Source organism: Bombus terrestris, chromosome 6 (genome assembly GCF_910591885.1).
Source record: "Bombus terrestris chromosome 6, iyBomTerr1.2, whole genome shotgun sequence".
NCBI classification, from domain to species: domain Eukaryota; kingdom Metazoa; phylum Arthropoda; class Insecta; order Hymenoptera; family Apidae; genus Bombus; species Bombus terrestris.
This window is the reverse complement of record NC_063274.1, coordinates 22,204,679-22,227,782: the sequence shown is the minus strand read 5'-3', so window position 1 is coordinate 22,227,782 and position 23,104 is coordinate 22,204,679. Positions and strand designations below refer to the sequence as shown.

General features: G+C 34.5%; 1 protein-coding gene across 4 annotated transcripts in view; it reads left to right on the top strand.

Moving 5' to 3' along the window:
• Nucleotides 1–22,362, top strand: part of LOC100647880 — a 74,658-nt gene extending 52,296 nt beyond the window's left edge. For all 4 annotated transcript variants that reach the window (XM_012318497.3, XM_048406914.1, XM_048406915.1 and 1 more), the window contains 4 exons: nt 3,954–4,181; nt 5,317–5,568; nt 12,484–12,614; nt 17,903–22,362. In XM_012318497.3, the coding sequence (XP_012173887.1) occupies nt 3,954–4,181; nt 5,317–5,568; nt 12,484–12,614; nt 17,903–18,013 (722 nt within the window). In that variant the 3' untranslated portion in view covers nt 18,014–22,362. The remainder of the gene's footprint in view (nt 1–3,953; nt 4,182–5,316; nt 5,569–12,483; nt 12,615–17,902) is intronic.
• Nucleotides 22,363–23,104: the final 742 nt, after the last annotated feature.

Sequence of the window (23,104 nt, the reverse complement as noted above, 5' to 3'; positions counted from 1 at the left end):
TTACTTTCTCGTTTGCATAAACTTATCGGGCAATAAGAAAGACACAAGAAGTTTCAGCGTGAAATTTGCATCGCCTTGGGTGCACGCTAACGTTTTACAAGTTTCTCGGGGAATATGAAATCAAGTGACCCAGATTGCGATTGTTTGCACAGTTATGCCATGACGGTATACATTTCGCGACGAACCGATAACTGCCGAATTTCATTAAATTATCGATAAAGAATGTGTTTGGTTATTCGAGTCGCGAAATCTAGTATGTACGACGCTTGAAAATTTAACAAGGAGTTTGTTCTGCTCTACCTTACGGAGTTCTAAAAGAATTTGTTGGATGCGAAAAGGAAACGTGCCACCGTATCAGATGTTTATTGAAACTGGAAGAATTGTAAATTCCATTTGGTATTCCGATTTAAACACATCATGATGTTAACTTCGATTGAATGCCTTTTAATGATTTTATTTTTTACATGCTTTACTATAAATCTGTTAATTTACTCGTATCACACGTTTTATAATATAAAATACTAGATAAGGTAAAACTCGTTAGAGTTTTGTAATAATTGTAACGAGTAAATATCTTAATATGTATAGGGCAATGTATATCCTTCAATTTAAAAAATTATAATTGAAATAAATTTTTCAATATATCCTGCAATATGCAGATTAATTAAAAAGATTCAATTCGACTACAGTTATTGTTCCCAACAACAACCCTGTTGATAATGTGTTCGCTGAGAAGAGATTGCAATTGAAATTCTGCGTTAACGCAGCGTTGGCCATTAATGGGTTAGTCGATACTCGAGCCGCTTATTCGATCGAGGATGCAGTATTGCAAATCTGCAAGATTCCCCGTCAAGTGACCCGATTTCCACGGTGTTCGCCTCCACATATATACACATACACACACAACGAAATCCTGGAGTATTCTATCGAAAGCCGTCCAGCGTTGGAACAACGTCGATACGCCGTGGCGCCATGCAGAACCGTCACGGAACTGATTCTCGCAAATGCAGTATCGATATGTGTCGTCATTAACATCCACGATTCATATATTATGCAGACGCGGAGAATAATAGGAGCGAACATCTGCTGTGGACGATAATGCTTGGTCGACGTTGTCGTAGGGTTGAGATTGCGCTCGACGCGTATCGACGCCTCGATTCCGTTCTTGCCTCCAAGGCAACCGATTAACGCTGACAGAAACTCCCTTGCCTTCCGGCAACTACGCGTCAGCGAAAATCCAGCTAATTGTAAGCGGATTAAGGGATTCGCGGTATCATATCGATGATCGATGCGCGGCTTTGAAAATCGTTCTCCGGAGAATGGAAAGTGAATCAGCTAACAGATTGTCTACTGCGTTTCGTTCATTAATGGAATTGGTATTTAATACTTAACTTTCGGGTGATGAAGGCAGGCTCAATACTAACTTACAGTGGTGGACATATACGTAATATGGTGGAAAAATCATTTAGGAAAAACCCGATGAACAGTGCAGGGAAAGATGAAAGTGCCGGAAAGGATGAGAAATCCCAATGGGCCATGTGGCCCAGCCACAAGGTGAAAAAAGGTGTACTTGACCATTTTGCGTCATCAACACGTGTACGTGGTCGGAGCACTAAAACTGGTATAAAAGGATGTTTTGGTGGTGAAAATTAGTCAGTTGGAGTAGGTCGTGAGTTGCGAGTTGTTGATTAGCGATTGTTGTGAGTTATTAGTTGCGAGTTGTGAGTTGTGAAGTATCACTTAGAAGTTGATTAATTGTACCAATTTAGTTTTAGTTGTATTACATTACTACATTAAGAAATAGCTTTTTAGTTAAATAATCATACTTGTTTCCTGTAAATGTTTCATCATTGTAAATAAATATATCAAATAAATAAGTCACTATAATTCTGGGGGCTCGGGTCAGGATTGAACAAAACAGAAAACGAACTATTTAACAGAACTATTCGTGTAGTAATTGTGAAATTAAGTTGAATCATTATCCATGAGTGAAGGATTAAACGCGGATAATACCATCGTCGATATCGAAGAAAGGTGCGTTGTTAAAGATAAGCTGACGCGAATCGGAACAATGAAAGTTGCGAAGTTGAAAGATGAACTCAAGAAACGAATATCAAAAACAACAGGTAAGAAGAAAGAACTGCAAGATCGTCTAAGAGCTTTCATTGCCTTGAAAATTGAGCACGGTGAGGACGAAGAAGACAAAGAGCGCGATGTGTTCGAAACACGCGTTAAACATTCAGGGACGTGGAAGAGTCAATGAGCACATTTAGTGGCGATAACAATGTCAATGTGCAAAGCTAATTGCTATAATTTGAGGAAATATGTGACCTTTGTGGGTGGACTGACCTGCAGCGAGTAATATACGCGAAGAGACTTTTACGCGTTCGGCAAAATTGTTCGTCGAGTACAAAAAGTGCTTTAAAAGTTGGAAAATGATTAAGGTAATGTTGAGTACCGAATTTGCGTAAAAAGTAGACGCGCACAAAGTGCACAAGGAGCAGTCGCGTCGAATTAGGAAGGAAACCGAGACGTACCAGGAGTATGTCTACAAAATGTTCGACATAGCTAAGCAAGCGAGTATGGAGAGTTCAGCCGTGATAAAATATATCATCAATGGAATTTGTGTCGAGGAGACCAACAAAATAATACTGTATGGTGCCAAGGATATTCGAGAATTAAAAGAGAAGTTTGCCCTGTACAAGGCCATGAAGGAAAACGCGAAGACGAAAAGCAAGCGAGTTGAAGAAATATCCAAGAGGATGAGTCGCGGCGAAGCTGCGCAGGAGCCGAAATTTCTATGCGGAGACGAAACTCATCTAAGTGCGAACTGTCCAACGAAAAGCAAAGGTGCTAGATGTTTCAAATGTCAGGAGTATGGACATATCGCATCGAAATGCAACAATCTGACTAAGGATGCGTGCAGTACGTCGCAGTCGTTACAGACGGAGCGTTGTAGAGACGTTAAGATCGAAGATTGCCGAGAGTAATTGTACACTCGGAGAATTTTCGACGAATGTTGTAATAGATGATGAGTCGTACGTTGTGATGGTACATGTGGTTTCGGATATCTTGATGCAACATTCGTTGATCATCGGCACAGACTTTCTGAATACCGTCGAAGTAAACATAAAGGAAGGAGACATTTTTATTCATAAAATAGAGGGCAAAGATTATAATAGACTTCCGGAGGTATTTGAAATAGAATTAAAGGCACACGAGGTAGATTTATCACACGTTACGAATATCTCACACAGGCAAACTATAGAAAACCTGACTGAAAGTTATAGGCCGCAGAAAACGTGCGAGGTAGAAGTTGAGATGAACTTAATATTGCAAGACGATTTCCCCGTTTATGAAAGACCGCGAAGGCTATCTTCTTGAGATAAGATGGAAGTCGATAATCAAATCAAAACGTGGTTGGAAGACGGAATGATATGCCAGTCCCAGCCTGACTATGCAAGCTCGATCGTGTTGGACAAAGAGAAAAATGGTTCAACTAAGATTTGCGTCGATTATAGATAACCGAACAGGAAGATAGTGAAAGATAGATATCCACTGCCTTTTCTCAAGGACCAATTAGATTTATTGCAAGGCTCGAGAATATTCAATACGTTAGACTTTAGAGAAGAACAGATTTTTTCGCGTTCCCATCGGGGAAAGTAGCAGGAAATATACGGCATTTGTAGTTCCCGCAGGTCGATATGAATTTCTTAGAATACCTAAGATATGGATTGGATTATGCAATTCACCGGCCATTTCTCAGAAATTCATAAATGCAGTTTTCAAAGAGTTAATCACGACAGGGGTTGTGCTAACATAACATGATTTATATATATACATATTTAAATAATAAAAACTTGGAAGAAACTGGAAGAAAGTATTTCAATTCGTACAATGAAATAATAGAAATTTATATTTTTTATATCGGTTTATTTTAATGTCTCTTCCAGATATAAATAACGTGTCCTGTCCACCATTGAATCCGGAGGGCCGAGGATATTTAATGTGTTCACGTTTGGCAACGCCAAAGCCATGGAGAGGTAGACGAAGAGTAGCCAATCGACCAGGTACCAAGTGTTTCTTGAAGTGTCCCCATGGGTATCAGCTTCATGGGGAATATGAATTGACTTGTCGATCGGATGGTTCATGGGATGGGCCAAAACACGGCGAATGCGTCAGTGAGTAAAAATATTAATCCAATTTTTTCTTTTTACTCTGTTCTTAGATACATAAAGATAATGTAATTTTTCATGTATAGGATAGTATGCAGAAACTAATTCGTTAAATTTCACACAATTTTGTGTATTCTTTAACTAATATTATTGAACACCACTATGATTAAATATATATATGTGTATATTTCTTAATGAATGATTAAATAGTATTTATAATTCGAATTAATACCGTTTTGATGATGAATATTAATTAGAAATCTAATTCCATTAGCTAAATTTACTTCACTATATGAAACTGACTTTATTAGTAATTAATAAATAATATATATGAGTATTAACAATTTAAATAACAACGCAGTATTAAACATTTGGATCTTCATACGTACTTAATGTTTGCATGGGATTATCACAGTCCAAGTCTTTCTATTGTATGTGCTAACTCAGATTCTAATTAAGTTAGCTACAGACGCGAAAGATGTACTGATGTACAAGTTAATGCTCACAAGTACAAGAAACTGTTCTTAATAATAATTTTAATGGGATTAGTCCTTTGAAATATGAATATATAAACGAATTTTTAAATATATTTTAAGTAAATCTTGTCAACATAATAAGATTATAACAAATTTTAATTTAATAATTTCAATTGTTTTCTCAAATTACTCAAAAGAACGAGGTGTGCAATTATTTTGTTATTTTTTTCTATTTATTATTATCTTTATTATCATTTTCTATACAATTATTTTCTTTTTTGATGCTCTGATATTCAATTAATTTTGCTTGCAGGATACTACAAGTATCGTTTAGACTATAACATTTCTTGCAAATTGTCTTTTTTTTTATTTATTATCTAACCAAAACTTAATATTTACATATATAAATCCAATTTAAATACTAAAAGATACCTTTGTGTATATCTCGGCAACTAAAGCTGGATTGCAATTATAAATAATATAAGGTACTTGGTAGGCAAAAATTTTACGTACTAAATATTATAATGAGTATACCCTGGATATTTTACATATTTTTGCATATTACGTGCATTCGTATTACATATTCGTATCACGGTTTAATTATAAGTGAAATTGCAATTATCCTTTTCTTTGATACTCTGATTTGCAACTACTTCGTGTTGCAGGATACAGCAAACCTCGTTTAGAATGTCCGAAAGATGTGATCGCGGAACTACCGCCCGGACGAGACGAGGCCTTTGTGACTTTCGATCAGCCGTCGACGGATCTCGATTGGTTCCGGTATGTTAGGTCGAAACCCTCCTGGGGGACTAGGCTAGAAGCGAATCTAACCCCTGGCATGCACGAGATCACGTTTTTTGCGAGACACCCGGTATCGAAGAAACAGGCCAGCTGCGTGTTACGCATCATTGTCAAAGGTGATTAATTAATACACGTGCATGAAATCAATGCGTGACATGTAAACTTCGCGATGATAATCGTTATTGATTATCAAACTGAGCTATTAATCAACGAGGGTAGATCTGCTTGTAGTCCGCGTTATCGGTGAATGGAATCACGAACGATTAATTTTCCGGGGTTAAGGAACTGTTTCTGACAACATGCAGATAGTCTTCGGCGACGTACCGTTCTGGTTGCAAACATTAGTTATTTAGCGGTTCTATGTTTGGAACGTTAATTATGCTTTCCGCTTCTTTAAGTGTTAATACAATGTTTACTGATTGCGAGTATAAGGAGTCACAAAAGTATTCGTACGCTTTTAATCGAGTCGATTTCAAACGATGGATATTTTCTTTTGAAATACGTGTTTGAAAATTCGTACGAATATATTTTTTATCTTCGTTATCGTTGTAAATACTATTCTGTTATTCTACATTAACTTAGCCATCTTTCCAATGAAATCCAGGAAAATGTTCAAGTTAAAATTAGTTAGTATAAAACGTACTGACATCTACTATTAATAAAACATTTATTATTATGATTTTTGAAATAATTATTACAAATGTTAAGGCACGGAGTCAATTTACGCGTAATATATTTGCATTTAATTAATGAAATGGGTACTACAGAGTATTCTGCACACTAAAGTAATTGTTCCATACAATACATCAGTCGTAAGATTTGATGTCTTATATTATACGTAAGCAACGGTACGTGTCTCTACATAAGCCTTTTTACTTGAACCATAGAATTGTAAAAATCCTCTTCTACATTATCTCACATTTATATATATTATACATTACAATCATTCTATATCAATACCTTTTAGTTTCCATATTTAAATGCCGTTTATTAAAAATCGTCTATACACGAAACTAGACTTTTAAAAAACTTCTCACATTATCATCATCGATTTCATGTTGCAATTAAATTTCTTTAAAAATTCGAGTACTTTTAAAGTTCTACCCAGAACTTTCAAATAACTGTCTTTTTCATTTCCGTTTAATTAACCCATCATTCACTTTCACCGTGTATCGAATAAAAAGAAACTGAAGGAAAAGGAACTAAATTAAACGAAACTTGCCCCGCGAGGGTAAACTCAGAAATGACGATCTCAGATATGGGTGAACCTCAAACTTTAAATCTTCCATCTCTTGCCTCGAATCCCTTTGGTAAAGCGAAATGATGTTCTAAGTGAAGGAAAGAAAGGAATGTATTTCTGACGAAAAATCTATGACGCGAAATAACCGTCCAGCCACATTTTTTCGTGACTTAATGCGTCATTACACGTTTTCGTGTCGAGCGTGTCACTCGTTTTAAAAGCTTCTACCATCGCAGTGGCTATTAACACTGTCGTCTGAGACGCACGAGAACGCTGTGTTCTTCCATTAAAAGACACTCGAAAGTACTGGACGTTGTCATTGACATTCCAGAGTGGCGTCCTGACGCTCCACATCCTGACATTTCTGTAATTCCGTAAGATAAATTACAATACTTATAGTCTAGATCTAAATTATAAATATTTATTGTTGGATTGCAGTTTTTTATGCATTTATTTAATCTTCAAATACTATCGTTAAGTTATAGACGACTATAGTGATTGACGTTAGGTTATTAAATTTGAAAGTATATTATTTTGTTTGGTGTTCTATACTCATCGTGACAAAGACTATTAATAAAATGAAACTAAATTAAACATAAATATTAGGTAATTTAATTATAAATGCAAATGCGTATTTTTGTGAAATATAGACAGAAATTTTTTACATGCTTGGATTATGCAAATTTGCTTTTTAACACTGGCATCTTGCATAAGAATTTACGAATGTTTTGCACATCTATGTTTCAGAACATATACAAAAGCACGTAAAGTAACCTAATAAAAAAAATTAGTACATTATGTAGATAAGTGCTTATTTTAAAAGTATATATCTTGTAATTTCTATATATCTATATATAAGTCATTTAATGTAAAAATGGTAAAAATGGTGTGTCAATTTTTTGTCTATTTGGTTCAACATCACATCACGCCTTCACTCTGTTTTGTGCAGAAGTGGTGTAAGTATATCTTCCTTAGTTTCTTGGTGGATAGCAGAATAAGTAAGAACCTTTTTTGATTTACCCCACATACATACATGCATTTTTAACCTTTCTTTACATTTTGTAATATAATCATGACAATCGAGTTTCGGACCACAGTGTTAATAAAATTTCAAAATATTTTATGTAACGCACATTATATATTAAACAAAAAAAATATTTATAAGTATTCAAATAGCTTCGTGAGTTACTATAGTTATCAACATTTAGCGGAATACTTTATAATTTTAACTCGATAGATCATTAAAATGGCACTGCGCGTTGTTAACAATAAGACGCCGCTGAGACAGAGGTCGAGATAGAAATTTTGCATTTGCCACTCAAATAAGTGTTCTTCCTTCGTCTGCTGGAATCCAAGCTCCGCGACGGTTTAATTAAATGCGTTTCCGGAATAGGGTTCGCCACAATGCTGTATAATCTACGGATCGTTGCTCGTTGCCCCAACGAATTAGATTATTCGATGAATCCCCGAGTGAATGCTCGACTGATTCTTGCCGGAAACCGCTGAATCCCTAGACGAAGGAAATTACTCGCTGTTCTCTTACGCCAGTTGTTTTTTTATTCGATGTCGAGCTTTGGATTTAACACATCCGACTAAGTATCGAACAGTATCTCGTCGGTGTAACGATCTACCACGGCGAACGATCGAAGAAATGGGGCAACAAATTGGGGTGTTGTCAGGAGAGTTATGTTGATTGGAATAATTAGGAGAGTGATTTGAATGGGTTAAGGTTTAGGGGGTGGAACGTTTAAAATGCATGATTTGCGTAGGAGGAATAAATGGGTGGATATTTTGGTGGATGTGTAAGCTTGGCTTTAGTGTTCTTGTGATCTTTTGGTCTTACTAAGTTTCTTTTGTCCTACATATGTTTTTACATGTCGAGTTTCGTTTGACCCTTTAGAGTCTAATTGTATCATACATTCGTTCAAGAAAGAAACTTTTTGAAAATACAAATCATTGATTACATTGGTAAAATTTAGAACAAAATTGAAAATGTACACAGAAGTTACATGATATTTAATGCAAGTTTTGAATAATTTTATAATGAAATCCAGTTCGTATATTTAAAAATGATTAATATATTTTATGCCACGTTCAAATTATATTATATAAGCATATTTTCTTTCATCTCTTGATACTTAATACCTTATACTCTATGCTTTTAAAATTGTTTATGGTTTGGAAAGAGAATATTGTACAAGTACAATGTACTGGGGTTATTATTTAATTCTTTCCTTTTGAATTTTTTTCAAACCATTGTTAAACGAAGCCATTCGAAGAAATAATGGAGGTTAAATCAGAATCGTATTTCGTCATTGTTGTGTTTTTCATTCACGGTGCGTACATAATTAATAAAACGCAATTGTTGAATCGCAGTTAACAGTTTTGAAACATTAAAAAAAAAAAAAAAAATAAAAGCCACGTTCAATCTATATTATACAAAGAAAAACTGGCTACAATTGTACTCTTCATTAAACTTTTTCCTTCCCTTTGTTGAGATAAAAATGTTTTTATGTCAAAGGAATCTACCTCGCAACGTTGGTAATTAAATATGAGATTGTTTGCGTTTAAAAGAAAAGTAGGATTTAACTGCCGCTTAATCTGTAACCTGCATTACTCACGATAATCTAAAAGATATGTTTAAAGCTATACGCTAAGAGGAAGATCATCTTTTGCTTCTTTGTGTTCGCATTAGCAAGCTTCAAACGTAATTCAGTGCACGCGAGCGAATGCCTTATTAATTCGAAATTAATATCGTTTCCAAGTAACCAAGTCGTGGCGCGTTATCAATTTAATTGTTTTCTCTATTTAAGCTAGTATTTGGATTCGTATCCATTTGCAACTAGTTGTTTTTACCCAAGTTAAATTAATTCGGTTTAGTAAAATTAAAATTATTGGCATAATATCGCGGTTATATTCCGTACACATACTATATTACACATATTTGCATTAAACGTATTTGCTTAACCCTATTCTAAAATTGTATTTATCGTTTTCGTGACAGTAGCTTTATCAACACGCTGCGGGTATTTACGTAACTTTATATTTTTATGAATATAATTAAAAATTGGAGTCTAGGTAAGAAATTATTTTACCTACTTTGTATGTTTGCATTTAAGAAAGTAGTGCAACTGGAAAATACACTAGTACACATCATTGCACTTATGGAGAAAATATGGCTGTAAAATTGTAGTCCTCGTTGAATCATTCTCGTCTTTCTAGAATTTTTTTGCCCTAACATTTTATTCTAATTTTAGGCAAAAGAAAGTTTCCAGTTGCGCGAGCCACCCTTTGTGTCGTCATGATAATATCACCAAAAGAGTGTTTTGACCCTTACAAAAACACTTGAATAGGCGGATGCTTTCCGGATAAAAATCAGTGTATTATGCGACCATTTTGCAGGCTCTTACAAAGGCACTATAGGAAAGTCAGTAGTCGGCTACTAATCAAGAGTTAATAAGCTCTTATTTAAGAAAATCCGTAGAAATCCACAAATGAAATCTCTCGGCAATTGCAGAGCTAATTTTCATTCAACACTATCCATCGTATAGCCCAAGATTAATTCGGCGTATGGCAACGTAGATACCCGCGTACATCGACGATTCTCTTTCTAAAGCAATTAAACGCGCGTTTACGCGTTAATGCTACAAGCGATCTTTCCACAAATGTGCTTATTCCTTTTCAACGTTACAACAACCCGCTTCGGTTTGATGCAAATTATACGTGAAACATAATATGCCAAATGTTTCGTATTCCGTGTTCGTATACTGTTGTTTCTCCTATACATAACCATCAAACGCAGCGATACAATTTCATATTCGTATTACCTAGTAATATTTTCATATAACTATGATATTATAAAAATAAAATGTAGTATCTAATAACAAAACGCTTTATTGGTAAATAAGGGTATGTTCCAATACTCTTTGTAGCCACAATAACATATCCTCTCCATATGGTCCCAAACATTCTTCTTTCAAATTTTTAACATTCTACACCAAGCATTCACCATTCACACACCTATCGTCCTCTTTCAAATTCACTTTACGTGTTTGATATTCTCTCTCGGGTTCTCCTCCAAATTCACTTCACGGGTTCCAAATTTTCTTCACTTTTTACTAACTTCACAAAATTCTATTACCTGCACAATACTTGCATGCATTATCAGCTTCTTTTCCATACAACTATCGAACTTCCATATGCGACGTTCGTAACCGATCGTTTCGTCAACGAAATACGCAAACTTTCCGCAAAGTAACGCATAACGATCCCGACGCAGCACGGAAACTAATTTGCCAGAATTAATTAAACGCAACCGGATGAAGTTTCCACTCGTCGAGGAGTCAGTTTCTCTCTCGACCATGGAAAGAGTTTTTAATCATAGCGTGTGATTTATTGGTCAGAAGCGGGATGCATGTTCAGCGTTGATAAAGATGGAACTTTAAAGCATAGCGGTTCACTTTAAACAGATATTTGTAGTAATTCCTTTGGTGAAAATTTTAATAATGTAATCGCTATGCGATGGCCATAGTGATTATTAGTGATTATTAATGAAGTCCTTGTAACTGGTATTGATTTTAAAACTGTAGAAGTTGCTACCAACACTGGAGCAATTCGTTGCTCGCACAACGCTATGATGGTTCTGGACAGCTTGCACGCTACACTAATGAAGTGCAGCTGTGTTTTGCTTGGTACACGGTTATTAACTCTTTACGATTCGAGCAATATATTTATAAGCTTTTTTTCATCCAAACTGGTTTGTATCGAATAACTTGTAACTTGCACGTGTTTCTATATTTTTCTAACTATAGAGAATAGTTCTATAGTTTAGAACCGCAGTCTACTAATGAAAAATTGTCATTTTCATGAAAATTTTGGCAAATGCCGTCAGGAACAAAAGGGAGGAATGGAGGGAAAAACGAAAGGAATATTCAGAATATTAACTTGTCGACATTGGAGAACTCCTCACGTAATACTAATGTACCCTATAATAATCGTTAAAGACTGTTATTCTGTTAAACGTTCGGTAAATGCTCTCGCTTAATTGAAACAAGATGAAGTTTCGTAATTGAACTTTGCGTTACTTGTAGGTGCTGCCATTTAAGATATGCAACGAAATGATTATTTGCTTTCAAACTGCGCAACTTTAACTAAGATCGATTTTTCCTTTTGTTTCCTTTTCGACTTTTTAAACAACTCGTTCGTATTTCTTTGTACTATCTATTCAATAAATTTTGTACGATTTAGTCGAGTAAAATACAAAATTCGAATGAAAATGAAGTATATTTGAAATTAAATAACTTCATTCAAACTGTCGTGGGACCTACTAACCCAATAGTAGATGCAAATTAATTTAATACTCAAACTACAGCACCATCATTGAACATTTTTTGTAATATTCACTATATTAATAATGAACAACATCTCCATGTTATGTAATCTCATATGCAAATTATTTCAACTTCGACTTTCTCAAAAACGAAGTCTCTAACGTAGTTTTGTTGTTCCTGATTTTTGTCTTACTTGAATCATAAAATCTCTCTGATCCTATTTGTACCATGAATTACGGGCCACCTCGCACGCATAGGAGGTTTCTAAGGTTTTTGTGAGCCACTCTATATCTTCCATAATCATAGAGGGAAGCGTAAGGATTTGAACTTTAACATTTCGAAAAATCACGTCGTCCGCGCCCGTATCCCATTATTCCTTTTCGTTTTATAACTCACTTCAACCGAGTCTTCTGTCTCTGAACGAAGAAAAGGTCCTTTGATTGGATTTTATCGTATTTCAGGCGGTGAAGCGCCAAAAGTTAAAGACTGTCCGAACGATATAGAGGTCACCGGAAGAAATGGGACGGCAATCACGTGGACCGAGCCAATTTTTACGGACAATGTGAAGGTGACCCGGATTAGGAGCAACGAGGTCAGTATTAATTATAAAGCACTTAATTTCTTAACGAAGTTCGATTATATTGCGATTGTCGAATGTGTGTCACGTTCTTAACGACCAACGCCTGTTGGAGAGGAAACTATGAGTTCTCTATAGACTTTGGACCTTATACACTGCTTATGCGTGTCTATTGATGGAGAAGCGTAATGCCCATAACACGTAACACTTGTACAGTAATTTATTTCTTTTCCTGTTTCTTCATTTGATCACCGATGAAGAATGGAAGATTAATTTGTACGTTTTATAATTGATAGCGATAAATAGATGTTTATTTTCTTTTACTTTCACAGCTAGATGCGAAGATGTAAAAAATCTTGCATAATTTGAAGTTCCGAAATGCAGTTTTTATGATGCAAGACTAGATCGTATATTAATAAGGTTCTATTTATCGATTTCTGATTTCATTTATTTCGTTCCAATTTACTTTGTAATGGCATGAAAGGTTTCTCGTGTTTGACAATCGCATGAATCTCGACCTATATGAGGATTCCATGCAGCATTCGTTAATTTTGTATATATCTGTCTCTATGCACGATACATTATAAAAAATTCCATAGTTCCTGAAATCTTTCGACAGTCGGCATTAATTTCGAATAAATGAGCTCATTCGAAATGCTTTTGTTTAATAATTGTTAATTATACGTAATTTTGAATTTAATACTGCATAGGGTAAAAAGAGAAAAAGAAAGGAGGCAAGTAGGCAATTTTTTAAATGTAGAAAGTTACTGTAAATGATTCTGATCGTCTTTCTTTCCTTTATCATAATTTTCATCATAAATTTCAGTGCAATTCATCTTTTTTTTAGCTCATTTTCATTTTTCTTTCACAACGTTGATATCGTATTGGTATAATTCAGATTTAAGTCACACCGTCTACAAAGTACGGGTTATCTTAATTTCGTAATATCATTTGGAGGGAAAATTTACATAAGAAAGACAATTCAAGAGGAAAGAAGAAACATTAGAAAAAAGTAAGGCCAACGAGCCGGGCGTGCAAACAGAAATCTCGGTTCTGAAATACTCTTCTCCAGCGAAATTACGGCGAAGGGTTTCTCGCTGTAGAAAGCACCGTTTCTGTACTTCCGCCGACATACAGGAATTTCTAAGGAAATTTCATTAAAAGAAGAATATCGTACGTTTGTCCTTTCTTATCCATTGTTCTCTTTGCATAGTTCATATCGATACTTTAGTTATTTAACTTTGTATGTAAATTAATGTTACATCACATAAATTAGTTGTTTAATGTAGTTTAATGAATAGTTTATTCGTATACACTGTCTACTACTGGAAATTTGAATACGTAGTATTTAAATTTCTAATTCTGCGTGTTTTAATTTTTTCAAAATAGGTCATAGTGAGTATTAACCGTGGAAAAATACATTTTTATTCGCTTAAATAATGATAAAAGAGATTCAACGAGGCAAAAAGAATAAATATTACAGGAAATTGTAAAGAACAGGAATTTGTTACTATGCATATAATGCATTTTTAGCAAATGATTTTGAATGATATTATTAGTGAATTGAAAGCAGACAAAGTTTGTAAAAATATATTTACAGAAATTTGTATGAAATAAAACGCCAAAAAAAGTTTAGAAAAATTGGAAATGAATAGATCATAGCGCAAACGAGATATTCGTCGAACGAATCTCAATTTTCATTATGGTGTTACACAAAATCATGGTTGTTGTGGTCGATGTCGATTCGGTCCGGTGTATCAGTTCAAATTACTCGTGCAAACTGCAGAAAGTTTGTCGAGGATTTAAACCGTGCGAAGTTTGCACGGAGAACGACCTATGTTTCCATGCAAATATCGTGTAACAATTTTGTTTACAAACTAGTTCGTGATGGTAAGCTATGTCTCACGGCTACATTGTACGGAGAATATGACGCTGCCTTATAAATACTGGCTGCCCTTTACCTTTTTACGTGCATTCTAAACCTCTTGACGTGCTTCAAGGCGGATCCAATTGAATTAAACCGTAGTTGAAATGAAAGCAAATGACAGCACGTAATGGTACAAAAATATTAAAAAATGTACCTTTATCCTTTTTAGAGAATTAAATATTTTTCTGTGAAAGTACTGTGAAAGACATTATTGAATATGTAAGCGCATAAATATATTTCTGTTGTTTTTTATCTGTTATTTTAATGTCACTTTATGACTAAAGAAGAATATTTTAATACAAAGTAGCTAAAGTCTATTAAGTCTAAAGATACTCATAGTTGATGGAGTTTTACAAAAGGCAAAGTAATGCAGTATAACTGTTAAGATAAACAATATCTTAATATTGCAAGAAGCAATATTTTTAAAATTATGAAGAAGATGGAAAAATATACATTTAGCTCCAGGATTAAATTTAAAAATCAAAAAAGCAGACGTAGCTTCTTCTCCTGTAGTCTTTATATTTAAAGCTTTTTAAAATTTTTAGTAATTTTAATTATTATCAGGCGTTTTAAAACTAAACTTCGCCAAAGAAACATTTGAATACATGTATGTACATTGTACATACAACGGGATCCAGAAAAATGTTGAACAATTTGTTGTTAAGAACATACTACTCCTATGAAGGTAAGTTATAAATGTTTTATTTATATTTCCTAGACCAGGATTTCATGAATTAATCTTGGAGAAGATAGGTAAAAAATAACAATGTTTACTCAAATAAATAATGATTTATTTGAAGTTTATTTGAAATGAAATTTTTTCAAATTTTTTACAAAAGAGGATATACATACTATTTTCTATTTTCAATTTTAATGTAAATTTCATATCTCCATGGGGAAGAGGTAAAAGTATTTTAAAAATTCTGAGTTTATTGTGAAAATATTTTATTGACGTTCTGTACTTTGCATTGATGTGCAAAATTGATTTATGTTAGTATTTTTTTATTTATTTTAATGATTATTTGTATATGGGGCTTTCTGGATTATTTTCTATTTATTTAATGAAAAGTCATTTCAATTATTTACCAAACTAAATAAATTACTGTACAATATATAACAATTGTCTTTATTTTATGATGCAAAATACTAAGATATTGAAAAATATTTGCTTTTCGTATGGAGAAATACACATGCGACTACTGTATATTTAAAACAATACTCGTCACATTTCAATTTCCTGCTGTACAAACTTCACTAAACTCGGCAATAACATCCAAACCACTTTTGCGTGATACCATTCCCATTCAACAAGTTTCATCGGATCCTACGAAACTTTCAATTTAGGAAGTTGGAATCTCCAAAACACCTTAATAGGATGCTATTACGATAGGATACTGGCGTGGTAATTATTCCACTGTACTATTACATATGTGTTATGTTCAGGCAAATGAACTTCTTTAAAAGAAATCTTCTCTGTTGCTTACTCCAAACGTTCCCTTTCCAAACTTCTTTAGATATTTTCTTTTTTTCTTTTAATTTGTACTTTACAATTTTTCCAGCTGGACATTCGGTAAATTTTTCTAGCTTAATTGTTAAATAACATGTGGATGGCTATCTGCAGCGGGATACCATCTTCGAGTTTGACTATTTTACTTTTTTAGTGAGATCAGTGGGGTGTTTTCTTTTTAGTCTTCTTTCTATGAGTATTTTGCTAGCTTCAGCAGTCAGCTAGTTTGGATGTCATTCTTTCCTTATATTTTTCTGCGTACCTGCCGATTTCTCCTTTGACCGTTGGTACTTTTAAGTCTTTGCGTATATTCTCGTTTCTGACATACCATGAAGCGTTGACTATTGTTCTCGGTATCTTCGATTGTAGCAACTCTAGTTTATGTATGTGACTCATTGCTGCTGTTCCTCATAGCGGTATTACGTACGTCCAAATTGGTTTTATTATCGTTTTGTAGATTTTTAGTTTATTTTCTATGCTGAGTTTAGAGTTTCGATTAGTTAGCCAGTACATATGTCTACCTTTTATCCGTATTTTGTCTATAATTGATTTAGTATGTTGTTTCCATGTAAGTCGTGTGTCTAAGTGGAGTCCTAGGTATTTAACTTGCCTTGTTTGTGTTATGCGCATGCCATTCAATTGGATATTTGATGGTTTCCGTTTTCTTAGTGTAAATTTAATATGATTGCATTTACTGGGGTTCGCTTTTATTTGTTTATCTTGTAGCCATTTTTCTATTTTTGTGATATGCTCTAGTAGTATGTGACTGCTGTTTCTGGATTAGTGTGCCTGACTAGTACAGCCGTGTCGTCCGCGAATGTCAGTATTTTGTCCTTGCTGTATCCCTGCCTTGATGTGTTTTACTTCAGAATATACATCCTGTATTTTTATTACGAAGGTTCTGCTGCTTAGGTAAGATTTTATTAATTGGTGTATTTGCTGCGGGAATTGTTTCTTAATTGTTTGTAGTAGGCTTTCATGGTTTATTTTGTCAAATGCTTTCTCAATGTTCATGAAGAAGGCTGTACAGTATTGTTTCTTTTCTATTGCTAGTAAAATTTCGTTGACGAGCCTGTGCATTTGTTTCATCGTGGAGTGTTTGTTTCTGAATCCAAATTGGTGATCTGGTATTAATGTTTCTTTCTCTACCGTTGGTTTTAGGCGTTCGTATATTATTTTCTCTAGTATTTTGGAAAACACAAGAAGTAATGATATTGATCTGTAAGATGCAGTTTGATGTGGGTTTTTGCCTGGTTTAGGTAAAATTATGATGTGTGCCAGCTTCCACAGATTAGGAAAGTAGGGACTAATATATGTTAGCGACGACGGACCATCGTGTCAATAGAATAATTAGGATAGCACGCCGCTATTTAGCCTTACGATAATTTATGTCTAGGCCGAGGAGTCAGTCAAGGCTCGAAGTCGTTGAGCTATAAAGTGTCAGTGATATGACTGTTTAGGAGACGCGTGAGATAGTTTACGGGTGGCAAGCGATCCGACGTAAGCGGACTGTGAGAGACCACACGGCACTTACCTCAGAACTTTGAAGGCGACAAGTTTCGATAAATCCATTTTTAATATATACATACGTATAAGTACTAGTCAAATTTTGAAATTCGAATTTCTCAAAAATGAGACCTCCAGTGCAATTTGATTATTCTTAGTTTCCCTCTTAGTTTCAGTTCTATTTATACGCTAGAATCTTTCTAACCCTATTTGTACCATAAATTATTATTATTATTATTATTATATAATTACAAGCTACCCTGTACTTCTTTATCCATTTTATTAATTGCATCGTAACGTAAATTATCTACGATTTTCTGCTATGCGATACTCATCATTCGATGTACATTTTTGTCGTTTCAGAGTCCAGGCCGGCGTTTTGACGTCGGTGGTCATAGAGTAGAGTACGAGGCGAGCGATGAAGCAGGTTGGTCAAGCAAGTGCGTGTTCACCGTGGTCCTACGTCAGGAGTGAGTCGCGAATTCTTTAGCGATCAAGTGAGCGCGAGAACGAGGAAGGAGGAGGAGCAACGACGGAGAAAAAGGAATCCAGATGAAAGGGGGGCGAAGGTAGCGGACCGGAAGAATAACGATAAGGTAATATAAATGGAAATGCTCTGGACTCGTGCAACGTTCCCTCCGCGTGCGTAATGGATTCCGTTTTATCCGGAAGGTTAAACGCGGATGAGACACGGATATCTTCTCGTGGTACTCGTTGATACACACGCGAGTGCGTGTACACGGAGATGGAAATCTCTTGGTTTGAATACTGAAAAGGGCTTGTTGGAAATCGTCCTTTTGAATGGAATTCAAACATAATTTAATTTTGGAGAATGTTTCGAGAAATGTTTCTCTCTTGTCTTTTTTCACTGAGCTTGAAAAAGAGCTCTTACGCTTGCTCTTACTTTACATTTGCTGATGATAGTTCAAAAAACAATATAATGGGTATTATTCTCTTAAACTTTATTTAGTTTGGTGTTCCAAATTCATTTTCGGGAAATTGATAATTATTATACTTCTCATTGCTTGATATTTTAAGTCGTATAATTTATTCGTTATTATTTTTATTCCAGTATATCATTAATAATAGAATTAAAGTCATCTCTTAATTACGTAAAAAGTGGAAATTTGCCCTGAGATTTTTGTACGAAATACTTTATGTATACGTATGTACTACAATTTGTATTTAATTAATCCGTTAAACTTCATTTAGTTTAATTTAGCTTCAGATTCATGCGTAGAAAATTGGTGATTATTACCCTTTTTCTTATTTGATATTCTAAATGGTATAACATTTACGTTGTTACTTTTATTATAGTATATTAATAATAATAAATTCGAGATCATTTCTTAATCTCCCAAAGAATGGGAATTTTACTTTGACATTTTTGTACGAAATACTTTATGTATACATATACATATACGTGCTATAATCTGCATTTAAACAAGAGAATCCCTAACAACAACAGTGAGTGTACCTCATTTTTGTAATTATCACCACATATATACACGCGTAACATGTAGTATTCGAGGTATTCCATTCGAGTAAGATGTCTCGTCGATCATCACGATTAACTTTTCACGGTTCGGAACGATCCACAGGTTTCCCCATTGCACTCTCGTCTTTTCTTTCTCGCGTTTCTTTCACGTTCCGATCTATCGTGGCCCGCACACGGTGTACCCTGCAGCGAATCGTCTAGAATCTAGGCCCTAGATCAATCCTTCGACCTCCACCAGGCTCGATTCGCTTATTACATACCACGATCACGATTACGATCACGATCGACACACCATCTAGGAGATCTAGAAATTCGAGGAAATACGCAAGCCACTCTCCTCGCTGCTACTTGTCGGTTCGAACAAAATTACAAGTGATGGTTGCGTGACCAGCATACGCGATAAACCAAGGACAAAAGGGAAAAGACGAAGGAAAGAGCGGGGATATTATTCCGAATGGCACCGACGGTTAATCGTGATGAAATTTGGCGGATATTATTGGACGAGATAGTAAATCTGAAATATAAAATCTCAACTCCGAGAAATCATATGTACAAAAAGTATTAGCACGTATCCTTATTTGCCAATAAAGCGTTTTTTATCAATTTCCACATCTTACTTTCACAACATCAAATTTTTATGGTCTTATGAAAGTAAATGATACGAAATTTAATATATTTGCACTACCTAATTAGTACATAAGTGTTGTAATAAATACAGCTAATAGTTTTTGTAGCCACTGTAATTGATCTAGTGACAGCATTTTCGCCACAAAAACACTCAATTCCAAGCCAAACATATACCGACATCTCTCTTCAAAAGAGACTGGCCGTTTTTCCTTTCACCTATTGGGCATTTTTTGCTTTAATGATATACTTATTCCTTATTCATGCTTACATCGTTATACTGATTACCCAACATTGCGCCTATAGCAGCGAAGATCCATCACATATAAGGGCATGTACCTTCCGAACGTTTAATTTCTCAAAGCTAGAATTTTATATTTCAGATCTAATATCTCACCCCGTGTTATCCACCAAATCTCATGCCGATCGGTTATCGGTGCCTTTCGGAAGTACAGCCAAGAGCGGAACAAAGGGCGATTTATCCGCGATCCGTAGATCCGTAGACGGCAAAGAGTAGGGAAATCTATCGGGAGTTCTATGCAAATCTGGAATCGAGCGTGCGTTGTCGTTGGTCGAACGAGTTTCGCCGATTACCAGGACCTGGTCGAAACACGCATTGCAACGAACGCGGCGATTTTACGTTCGTTTCTTTTCACGGGACAACGATCGCGAATTTGTCGAACGAAACGAGGTTCGATCCGCATACAACGAAACTCGAGTTGACCCTCCACCTCTCCCCGTTTCACCCTCACGCGGAGTTTCCGTGTTAATCGTCGATCGTCGATTAAAATTTCGCCAGGGACGGACAATGTCCGTGTCGGTTAAACGAAGCCGGTCGCGATTAATTTTGAAATTGGACGCTTCGTCGAGTGTGTTTTCACGCGGCTTGCAGCTGACAAGCCGGAACAACGATAGTTTTAATCCTGTTCAGCAGAGAGAGAGAGAGAAAGAGAGAGAGAGAAAGAGAGAGAAAGAGAGGGAGAGAGTGTGTTAAAGGGCGGTCTTCGGCTGGTCGCCCGCACGCTGATCGGAAAACGAAACGGATTTATGGAAATTGCAAAGTTCCCAGGTTACGTCAAAGCCCGTCGAATCGAGTGTGCGCAAATTATGCGTTCTATTGGACCGAGAACCGCGATTAACGGATAAAACGAAACGTCTTTTAATCAGTTCCCGCGGCCGCGCTTTACATTTCGATTGGAATATTTTTGAACGTTATGGTTCGCATCTTGTTTCGTACGTTTCTAGTTTTCAATCAACTACGATCTCTGACAGAATGGTTTTGATCAAACGCAATAATATTATATATTTATTGCAAAACTGAGAAAGATATCGAGACTTTGATGTGAAAAATTAAATAAAATTATTGTATATATCTATTTTGTTCACTTCCGTTTCTTAATACTAATAGCATAAATAAAAATGTGTGTTCTGTTAAGCGATCCTTACTTTCTCTTTTGTTTTAAGAACACGTATCTGATGTGATTTTGCTTTAAGAACATTTTACATTCGTAAAACGTAAATATTTTTAGTCAATCTCGTATTATTACGTTTGATCAATAATATTTTGCTATGGGATTGCATACTTGTATTTTATTTGTAACTTCATAGTACATTCATTTTTCATTTAAGCACTTTATCGGACAATAAGTTATTCATTCTTTTTACTGATTTACAAAATATTTTTGTTCCGTGCAGATTGTGATTAAGTGTAATTTAAATTTTCCAATGTTTAAAATATTTGTAATTAGTAATTACACTCTGCATATGCCTTTTAATATTTTCATTTTTAAAAGCACTCAGTTTTCCTGGATTAATATTGTTTAAATCAATCTCACAAATATGTTTCTACAATTCTTTAAACCTCATATTTTCCATTAGTACGTCAAGTTTCTGTTGAGCAACCGTAAAATAAATATAATTGTGATTTTTCGTTATCTTTTTCGAATACCGTGATATTTAATTTTATTATTGCAAAGACGTCGAAGGGGTTCGTATTTACATCGTTATTTGTTTGTACGATCTTTTTCTGATATGTTGTTCGTAGTACCTACACGTAGTATGCACTACTTTGTCACAAATTGTTATATAAATTACATGTTATCTATTTTTTTATAAATTAATATTATACTTTCAATAGTTATTAACTGTTAACAAAATAATTTAATACTATAGTATTGCGTCGTAATTAATAAAATAACGATCAACAAATACGTAAACCTACGTGCTGTATGATTCAAATGAGAAATCATTAACAATGAAAATGGAATATTTGGAAATTTAAAATAAAATAAAAGATTAGAAATTACAAATTAATAATGAATCCATATATCGATAGTAACCTTTTCTTATATGTTGTAAAATTCCATTTTTATTCTACATTCGATACATTTTATAGTAATAAATTTTTTCCGATATCTGTAAGAATTTATCAGAGTAAAAGCACCTAGTGCTACATTTTGTTGATTTTACAGTCATGAGTTCGAAATAAATAACGCGATTGTTATCCGTGCAATCAGCGATAAGCACATCGCCAAGCTAAAAGATGTTATACTATATATTGTTTGTTTGGAATTTACCACTATTTATTATGTTAATCGAATTATTTATTCTTTCGCTAAGTAATTGTTACCGATACATAATAGGGGATAATTATTGTATAAAGTATACTCCTAGATTATTAAACGAAAAATTTATCAAAGAACAGTCCTTATGTTTATGTTATGCTCTTATCGTATATAATCAAACGAATTTATATTAAATGTATGATATTTTTTTTTATCACCGTACTTCACGAAAAGTAAGTTACAAAGTGTAAGTAGTTAAACTTTAATCTGAATATAATTAATTAATAATTAATTTATAAATATCTCTTCAAGATTATGTTAGATATAAAATTTCTTGTAATATTACAATTTGCGTCTACTATTCAACTTTATAAATAACGAAATGTTTCTCTCGAAACAATCTCGTTATATATTTCAAAATTCCTCGACTTTTTTCGCATACAGCAAAACATGGAATGTTATCGTTACTACGTATACACACATGTCCTCTTTCTTCTTTTTGAATGACTAAGAACATTTATTATTATAAAACTCATTTTACCTTTGATTTGCAACGGGCTTTTATAAAAAGGAGCGCTCGAGGCCTGTAATCGGCAAAGAAATCGTAGAGAGTATGATAAAACAGTACGCACGTAAACTACGTGCAAGTACTTGCATTTAAGGGGCTATTTTAGTATAGAAAAACCGAAAATTCGATTTCCCATTTTTTGTACGTAATTGGGACTATATGAAAGTGTATGTGTAAACCACAAAAGAGAAATTTCTATTATTTCTAAAAATTTAAAGATTATAGTTGATTCAAAACCTTTTTGACGAACCTTTTAAAAGCGACTGTCACCCAAATTCGAACTTAATTTTTTCTTTCAGACAAACCGATAA